Source organism: Vollenhovia emeryi, unplaced genomic scaffold, assembly GCF_000949405.1.
Source record: "Vollenhovia emeryi isolate VEMERY1.0 unplaced genomic scaffold, V.emery_V1.0 DF939399.1, whole genome shotgun sequence".
NCBI lineage: Eukaryota > Metazoa > Arthropoda > Insecta > Hymenoptera > Formicidae > Vollenhovia > Vollenhovia emeryi.
In genome coordinates, this window is record NW_011966967.1 from 1 (window position 1) to 9,729 (window position 9,729).

General features: G+C 39.7%; 1 protein-coding gene across 3 annotated transcripts; it reads right to left on the reverse strand.

Moving 5' to 3' along the window:
* Window positions 1-5,769: 5,769 nt before the first annotated feature.
* Window positions 5,770-9,722, reverse strand: LOC105557947 (serine/threonine-protein kinase grp-like). Of its 3 annotated transcripts, none has more exons than XR_001008637.1 (5): window positions 9,461-9,722; window positions 9,198-9,321; window positions 8,699-8,891; window positions 6,680-6,725; window positions 5,770-6,534 (listed from the first exon to the last, which is right to left on the reverse strand). XR_001008637.1 is itself a non-coding variant. In XM_012005368.1 (5 exons), exons 2-4 carry the CDS (start codon window positions 9,260-9,262, stop codon window positions 6,701-6,703), a joined length of 312 nt encoding a protein of 103 aa, XP_011860758.1. In that variant the 5' UTR covers window positions 9,263-9,321; window positions 9,461-9,722; the 3' UTR covers window positions 5,770-6,534; window positions 6,680-6,700. The 3 variants fall into 3 exon arrangements, 2 of the variants coding, with proteins under 2 accessions (XP_011860758.1, XP_011860759.1); XM_012005368.1 differs by having other exon boundaries at window positions 8,699-8,920; XM_012005369.1 differs by lacking the exons at window positions 5,770-6,534; window positions 6,680-6,725 and adding an exon at window positions 8,486-8,612 and having other exon boundaries at window positions 8,699-8,920.
* Window positions 9,723-9,729: the final 7 nt, after the last annotated feature.

The window sequence follows — 9,729 nt, forward strand, 5'->3', positions numbered from 1 at the left end:
ATCAAATTGAGTGTAAACCTTCATAATCGAGTGTTTCATGAAGGTTTACACTCAATTTGATGGTTATTTCGGACCGTCAATGTGTGATTGAGTGTATTTTTTCATAAGGGTATATATCACTATATTACATTATTTTACGTATTCTATATAATTTTTATTTCATATGAGACAGTGAGTATACGAGTGGCACGATCATAGAACTTATAAACATGGAAGGGGAATAGCATATACTCTCCGTGAGCTGAAACTGAGTCCAACATCTGTGTGACAAGGATAGCATAGAAGATGACTTTGGTCCGTTATGCGCATGCGTTAAATCGTTGCGCATGCGTTATTGTAATCTCGTTTTGGCCGCGCATGCGTTATTGTAATCTCGTTTTGGCCGCGCATGCGTATTTCGAGGAAAAGTCATAGAACGAGACAGAATTCTAGTTTCTTCTGTCTCACTTCTTGGCTTCACTTGTGCCGATCCGTTTCCCCTTCCATGTTTATAAGTTCTATGGGCACGATATGCTCCTAGCCAGTTCTCACATGCAAGCGAGCAGCCGTGTACGTGTGGTCTCGACGAAAAAAGAGAGAGCAGATACGTCCGAGCTCTTCTACCCGGCCGAAGTTGGCCGATGCGCCGGGCGCACACGGACACGGCTGCTCGCTTGTGTGCGTTATCCCCTCTCCGACCACATCGTGCTGTAAAAGTAGCGGAATTTGCATCACTGTGCTTGGTTACGGTTGTTAGATGACTGGAGTAGGGGTAATAGGCGGTGCCTCGCGAAAATCGGCCGAAATGAGCAGTTCGTGGACATGAAGAATAGAGATAAGGAGACCGAACTGACACGGAAAAATGTTCGAGAAACACGACCAAATTGGTCGCTGGACTCTAATTTACTAATGCTCCGCTAGATGGCGCCTCCGTTTGACGGGACCCACACGTACACGCACCGGCGGCTATGTAAGTGTGTGGAAGCAGGCGAGACCGGCGACAGCGCACACTTGCCTAGTCGGCCGATGCGTGTATGTACATGGTGGAATTATTGTTAGTTATATTAGTTCTGTTTTTGAGTTTTTATAAGAAAAATGACAAAAGTGTGTGCATATCCTGATTGCAAATCAGGAACTAGATGCGAAAGGGAAAAAAATAAATCGCTTAATATACCTAGCAAAAGCTTGTTTAAATTTCCAAACAAGGTTCGTATTCATTTTAATATTAAAATTTAATATTAAAATATATCTGCATTGGGTTCTTTGGGGAGAAAGATCACTACAGAATACTTTTCCAATTTTTATTAGAGTCGTCCTCTTCGAAAGAAATGGGAAGAAGTTATCGGTCGTGCAGCCAAAGATTCTGCTTTCCTTTGTGAACTCCATTTTCGTGAGGAGGACATCATAAGAAATCATGAAACTATTTTACCAGGTGGAATAAAACACGTCATAAGTCGTGACAAAATTTGTTTAAAAACCAATGCGATTCCATTTGCACACACTCCTATTGTAAGTATGAGTGTTCGAGACAGCGCCCTCGATCTGGCGCATACGGGGGAATCGCCTTATACCGCTACACTCATTAAATGTTCTCTGTAAAATTATTCTCGCCGGTGGCCCGAGAACAACGCTCTTTGTCTCCGATTCCTTTGAGAAACTTCTATTGTTGATTTCTCGAAGGCCAGGTCGACGCGAGTCCGTGTTTTCCCCGGGCCATCAACAATTGCTTGCGTTTTTGGGCCAAGCCGTTACACGCGCGTCTCGGCAATCCAGGCATGCGCAGCCTGACGCGTCACGCGTGATTTTTGTATTTTGTATTTTGTGTCGAATAAATGTGATTTTTGTATTTTGTATTTTGTGTCGAATAAATGTGATTTTTGTATTTTGTATTTTGTGTCGAATAAATGTGATTTTTGTATTTTGTGTCGAATAAATGTGCAGTATGACCGTCAGAAAGATCTCGCGTCTTTATCCGGACTGTGTTCCTCTCCTGTCCTCGTCGCGCTAGATTCGAACTCTGATGCGCTCTCGAACAATGAGTATATAGAAAAATTTCAACCACGAAAAAACAAATTTCCTCTCAATTTTCGTCTAGATACCAATTTATTCTTCTCCACCAACATCAAACGTCGTAGTTGATGAAATCACTTTTAATGATACTGCAGAATTTCACTCTACCAATATTTTCAATATTCATCAACACTCACCAACACGTGAAATTTTTAAAGAAAGAGACGTCAATTCCTTATACAATGATAGACGATCATATATGTCAAGCAGCGAAAAAAGAAAACGCCGAGCTGTTTTTGTTGATGAAAATGAAATCACCAATAATATTAGTCCAGTAAATCTGGGGACTAGTAGGATCTCACAAGAGAATAAAACGTCTAACATTATTACTATAAAACAAATTTATAAACAATTGAAAGCGACAACTTTACCGAACGGCTGGAGTACGGTTCTTTTGAACAATGGTTTAATGGTTGGATACTGGGGCTCTAGTGTTAGTCCACCGAAGAAACAATTTTATATCCACAAAGATGGATCCGTTGAGGTAAGTTTGTGATTACTGCAGGAAGAACTGATATTAAATTTCCTAATTCTTTTCATTTATTGTCAGGTCTTCATAAATGGATGTTCTACATCTGTACCCGGGTTGAAGCCTGGTACGATGGTCAGTAACATATTAAAGAACATAGAACTCCTTCAAAACCTACTTTTATGCGATGGCACTGGATTGAAAGACAGGTAATTTTATGAAAAACTCTGTTTGCCTTGTGGGTACGCATTAAAATATTATTGTTACCCTTATGAAAAAATACACTCAATCATACATTGACGGTCCGAAATAACCATCAAATTGAGTGTAAACCTTCATAATGTTTCATGAAGGTTTACACTCAATTTGATGGTTATTTCGGACCGTCAACGTGTGATTGAGTGTATTTTTTCATAAGGGTATTGTATCGTTATAACGGTTGTGTTATAGATATTCCAATTTGTGCACCAGATATGTTCAACCTAAACTAACTTATGTCAAATATGGTACAGTTCGATGTATTTTTTGCAAAAAATTACGAAAGGAAATTGCTGTCAAGAAACGAAAAGCATTGAAGCGAGCACACAAACAAAAAACTCGAAATAAAGTCAAGCAAAAAGTGATAAAAAATGAAAAAGTTAAAAATGAGAGACTAAAGAAGCAGGTACAATATTTTTTTCACTTATACGTGGATCTCATTTGTATCATCTTATGGATGATTTCGCGCCGTTGCAGTTAACGAAGCTCACCACTGAAATGGCTAAGAAAAGAAAGATGTGTGCCAGAGTAAAACAAGCAATAATTGATGAAGAAATGTCAAAATTACCTCCAATCCAACGAGAAGCCTTCAAGACATGCATTGATGCCGCAAAAGTTCCTACTCAAGGTCGAAGATACACACAACAGTGGATCTATGAGTGTCTATTGATGAGAATCAAAAGTAAAAAGTTATATGAGCACTTGAGGTCACATAAAATTCTATCATTGCCTCACGAAAGTACCCTAAATAAGTACTTGAAACGTATGGGGAGTGCCTACGGACTTAATCCCGTAACATTCCACTTATTGAAAAAACAATCAGCGCAAAAGGAACCTGCAGAAAGAAGAGGTTAAACGATATCACTGTAAATAATTAATTAAAAAATTTTTTTCTCCTCAATTCATCCAAATGTTTTGAATTATACAGGAGCTCTTTTAATTGACGAAATGAAATTGGCGGAGACCTTACGCTTTGATAGGGATTCATGTCAATTTCACGGCTTCGTTAATTTAGGTGATCATACCCCACATGATCAGAAACATGAATTGGGGGATCACGCCCTGGTTTTCATGTTTCAACCTTTTCGAGGGAAGTGGGTACAAGCACTTGCTTGTTTCTTGAGTAAAGGTTGTGCCAAGAGTTCTGTGCTACACTGCCTTATTTTGGAGTGTTTGATGCTCATTGAACAAAGCGGTTTTCAGTGTGATGTTATTACCACTGACGGTGCAAGTTGGAATCGAAGCACTTGGAAGAGGTTTGGGATAGAGGGAGAAAATGTATCTTGCGAACATCCATACGACGCAACACGAAAGTTGTGGTTTTGTTCCGACTTCCCCCATTTAATAAAAAACTTACGGAATTCCATAATAAAGAGTCCGGAAACATGGGTAAACATTTTTTGACACTTTAATCAAGTCCAGAGCTCTGACCCTTTTCTAAAAATATAGTGTTCATTGATACATTTTTTCCATAGACACCTGATGGGGTTATAAAAATGAGCCACTGGCAGGCAATATTAGATTGTGAAGTTAATCCTTATGGTCTAAAAGTAGCATATAAATTGACTGCAAATCATCTAAAGCCTTTGTATTATCAAAAAATGAATGTTCCTCTAGCGTTCGAAGTAAGTAATTGTATTTCCAATGACATGAGCACTAAGTTACATTCATGTTCTCTTTTTTTTCAGCTATTCTCTGATCGTGTAGCTGCTGCTATGCAAATATATCGAAAAATTAACTCTAATCTCAAAGATGCTGAGCCGACAATAAAATTTATCAAACGAATAGATAAATTGATAAAAGTTATGATGTCTCGGAAGCCATCGGAAGCATTGAAACCTAATACTCAAAATCATCAAGTAATCCAAAACTTCCTGAATTATTTAAAAGAATGGGAGAAAGAAACAAAGAACCATAATTATAACTTCCTGTCAGATAGTACCAGTCATGGTTTAAAAATCACATTGAGTGCAACACTAGAGCTTCTTCAGTTCTTGACGTATGAAAATAATTATGAATATTTAATGACAGCTAGATTGAATCAAGACGCATTAGAACGATTCTTTGGCTTAGCAAGAGGAGTGTGTGGTTCCAATGACCATCCTGATTCAATATTGTTTGGCCAAATGTTCAGATTGATGAGCTCTTATTCTCTGATTAAACCGAATAAGGGAAGTAACGTAGCTGGAGGCGAAATGCTGAATTCCTTAATAAATTTCAAAGATATATCTCAAGACCATAGCGGACGTCAGGAATTCCAAAAAGTTATGGATAGTATCATTGAAATGGGAAAATCTCCGGGAAGTTATATTTATAATCAAATGACAAGTAACGAAAAACTGGAGCAAAGTGAGACCGAAAAAGTTCAACGTTCTCTAATGGAGTACATGTCTGGATATATTGTGAGAAAATCGCACAGATGGACGAAATGTACTGATTGCATTCAAAGCATTCAATCAACAAATCCAGATCATGCAAATCACGAACTAATTTCTTTGTTGTCGCGTGGACATTTAATCAATCCCTCTGATAGGTTAATTGAATTGATAGAAGAAGTGGAGAAAACTGTGTTAAAAACAGTAGATTCGGTAGGTATCAATTGCGATACAATTTTTCAGATAAGTTATTCATTGCAAGAGTTGTCGCTTCCTCTTATTGGATGCTCTGAACATATGAAATCCTTGACGAAGTCCATAGCTAGTTTTTACGTAATTATCCGTGCTGAGTTTTTAGCGAAACGTTTTAAGAAACTAAAATCTGCTAGCAAATTGAAAACTCAAGAAAACCGAAAAAAGGCGAAACTTTGACGACTGTTTGCATTAGATGACTTTTTATATTAGATATTTAACAAGATGTGATGAGTTTGAAATGCACTAATACAGTGCAACGACGTTTATCTATACAATGGTATTTTATTGTTTTTAATTCCGACATTATGAAAATTTAATACATCTAAAACATTTATTGATAATAAATTATATGAAAGCAAATAATTTAGTTACGGATGTTTATTTAAATCCCCTTATAATTTTTTTTACAATTTTAGTCCGTCTAACAAATGTATTATCCCTGATATATCTTCGAGCGCTTTAATTCTATCAAATGTTATCCAGGGTATGAACTTATTATTATAGAATACATTAATTTCTAAACTGTTCAATATGACAATTTTTACACCTTCCTGATAATTATCTAACATTTCCACGAACGAAACGCACTTATCAAATCTAATGTCTGCCCAGTTACATGGTTTTTCTATGTCTTTTATACTATCATATAAGTCGGTGAAAGTGAATTTTTTAAGAATGAAATCGTCCTCTGAGTATTTACAATTATTATCCATGGCTCTTAATCGTCGAGTATAAATAATCGATGGATTATCGAATAAATAAATTATAAAATGTATGTACAATGAGTGGTAGAGACCATGGGAACATATTATCTACAATTATAACATTTACAATTGTGGTGTTATTATTTACAATTCAAATATACATTATGTACAATTTTCATTCAGAGATTCTTAAATATGGGCAATTCAATCAATTATATTTTATTTTAATTTCTCGTACGATTCGTCTATCAGCCGACGGAAAAGAAAAAAGTCTGTCTCAATTCCTCACTTAATATGTTACACTCAAAAACTGTATCATTAGCAATACTAACGAATTATGTATTGAGATTGTCATTTAGGAGTCTTTCAGTTTTGTTGGAGATGAAAATCCTTTCCGGAACAGCTGTACATCTCCATTTGAATACTGAGAAAAAAACATTTATCATAATTTGAATAAGTTTCAAATAAAATTTGTGCGTAATGTAATGTAACAGAGAACAGAATAGCAGTTGATACTTCAACAAAGTTTAAATAAAAATAATAATGTACAAACATATGCTAATACTAACCTCAAACTGGCTTTCTTTACTTCATTTGTATATCGACCTCTTTGTTCTGTTAAAAATTTTCCATACAGTTTAAAATTTTTGGTCTTCGCACTTTCATATCACATTCAGTATTATAAGAAATATTACTAATAATCGATGGAAAAACAATAACAAATGTGGCCGAATTTATTTTGTACACAATACATGCACGATTTTAACTCTCCACCCTGCAATCTCTCCTCCTCCTCAACTCTAAGCCAATAGCCATCGGGTACCTTCAGATTGCAGTGCCATCTATTGGTACCTAAAGATACAACCATCGGGGATCGGTTTTGGTCGCGTGTCCCGAACATACAGTTCGGTCTCCTTATCTCTATTCTTCATGTTCGTGGACAGCTCTGGTGTAACCCATGGTGGAAGTATACAAGGTGAACCATTGCGCATGAAGAGAGGGGGTAGCCTTCCTTCCGGCCAATAAGCGGCGTGCTTTTTTGTGTGGCGGCAGTTTAAACGGTCAAACAAATCATAACCCAACCTAATCTATAAGCAAAAAAGCACGGCTCTTATTGGATGGATCGTCCCCACTACTTTTAGGCTACTGCGCATCCACGGGAATGGTTCACCTTGTATACTTCCACCATGGTGTAACCTTTCGCGGTGCGAAAACAGCACGCTGCGAAAGCACCACGCCGGAAAACCAACACGCCGCTAAAGCAGCACGCTACGAAAGCAACACGCCGCGAAAGCAGCACGCCCGCAAACCAACACGCACCTTCTTTCGTTGCACAAATATTTTCTTTGCTTACAGAGATTCTCTAAATTCTAAAAGCCTCTCGTAAGCAATTGCGCAATTTAAAAATTCCAAATGGTATGAAATGGTAACGATAACACTTTTACTTTAACCCTGGCTGAGGTTATTTTTTCGCAATAAATTTTCTGTATTGTTAAAAAATGCCAGGTATGGTCAAGAAAGCACCCACACAGCAAAACAAATTTCAGAAAGCTTTCCGAAAGATAACTTGGAAATTTATATTGAAATGTAAAATTGAAATCATTCAGAAATATCTTTGAAACGTTTCATCAAAATCACATGTCATTGAAAGCTTTCCAAAAGATACCTTGGAAATTAATATTGAAATGTAACATTGAAATCATTCAGAAGTATTTCTGAAACGTTTTATCGAAATCATTTATGATCCTTCTCACTGAAATATTTCAGAAATATTACAAAACATTTCAGAGAAATATTTCGTACGTAATCTCTAAAACATATGTTATTGAAAGCTATCCAACATATAACTTGGAAATTAATAGTGAAATGTAAGATAGAAATAATTCAGAAATATTTCTGAAACGTTTCATCGAAATCATTTATAATCCTTCTCACTGCGACCAAGTCCCGCAGGCCGTCCAGGATAGTATCGAGATATGTCTGGGACATGATCAGGAGCGTGGTGCAGAACTTAAGGGACGACGATATCTACGTGACGACGGAGCCGGAGCAGATACTCAACTCCAGGGCATTAATGTTCCTCAAGGTGTACAACGGCTGGCCTCAGCCCATCGGGTTTAGACTGAGATGGTCGATATACGGCTTTTTCTGGCAGCATCCGCTCAAGACAACGATCACGCTCGGCGCGTACACCGTCGGCCTGATGCGCAACGCCTATCAGTCCAACTCGCTCGTGCTGCAGCAACAGTTGAACGGAGACACCAGCGAGAGAGATATCTTAGGATTAGTCATAGGGGACTTGAATCACTACGGCGGCTGGTACTGCAACCTGTGCCAGGCGCCCGCGAACATAATTATCAGTCTTCGCAATAGAGTTGAGTCTAAGGAGATTTATATCGAGAAGACTATCGACGTGCCGTTCGTCGAGGACCTAATAAGTAGCGGAGATCAATTGTCTGAAATACTTTTGGGCACCCCACATCGGCATACCAATATCAGATTCTATAAAGAGTTTGAAACTTAATTCCACGTTCTTTCATACCCTCCCGCGCCTCTGTGCTGTTCTACGAGTTTCAGGCAAATCTCACCGATTCTTCAAACAGCTCTCCGCCCGAGGCGTATTCCAGAAATATATATTCCATGTTGGGTCGCTGCGTTGCCCGAAATATTGTACAATATTAGGATTCCACAGTATGCAATGAATAGTGGTTTCCTTGCGGACCGTCTGCCTCGCGTCCGGATGTTTCTCTATGTCAACCATTTTCATAGCAACGGCTTCGCCTGTAGATTTATTCACAACTAGTTTAACCCTGCGCAAACATTAAATTACAATTGTAATCGGAAAATGTGCACTCAAGGATTTCCCACAACACAAATTCCCCGAATGGTAAGAGAAAATTTATCTGTGAAAATTGTGGCGCGAAACTAATCGGACCTCTCGTGCTGGGAACGTACGTGTCCCGAACAATGGGAACAATGGGGTCTCGCGAGTCACGGCCCAATATCCGCCGAATATCTGCCGAGCGCGAACGCGGACGCGCCGCCCGTTAAACGGGGGGGGGGGGGAGAAGTGAGAGAAAGACGTACTCGCCGTAGGCACCCTCGCCCAGGGTGTGCCCCAGGAACCAGCCGTCCACGAACTCCGTCATCATTCCGGCATGCCTCCATTCGGACGCGACGATGGAATATTCTCGACGCCTTATCACGCGCTCTGGAAACAGTATCGCGCGTTTCCGTGCGTGTTAAAACGACGGCGTGCCGTTGCGGGCGACGAGGAGGGACCGCGATCCCCCGGCGCCCGGCGCCCGGCGCCCGGTCGCCGTCTCGCCGAACGGGATATATATACTTACGCGCGGTGCCGATCCGGTCGACGGAATTATTCAAGCACGTGGTTGCGGCGGGTTACATGGAGGAGCTCGTCGCGCCACACTCCTCGCTCCCTCTCTCGACTTCTCGCGCTGTCTCTCTCTCGCTCTTTCGACGAAAGTCGGCACGCGGCGCGAAAAGGGTATCGTTGGCGCCGCGGGCTTGACGCGAGGGCCACAGCGACGATAATCCGCGAGACGACACGCGGTACGTTCAACGGTGGACCGAACGCACGGGGCCGCCGTCCGACCAT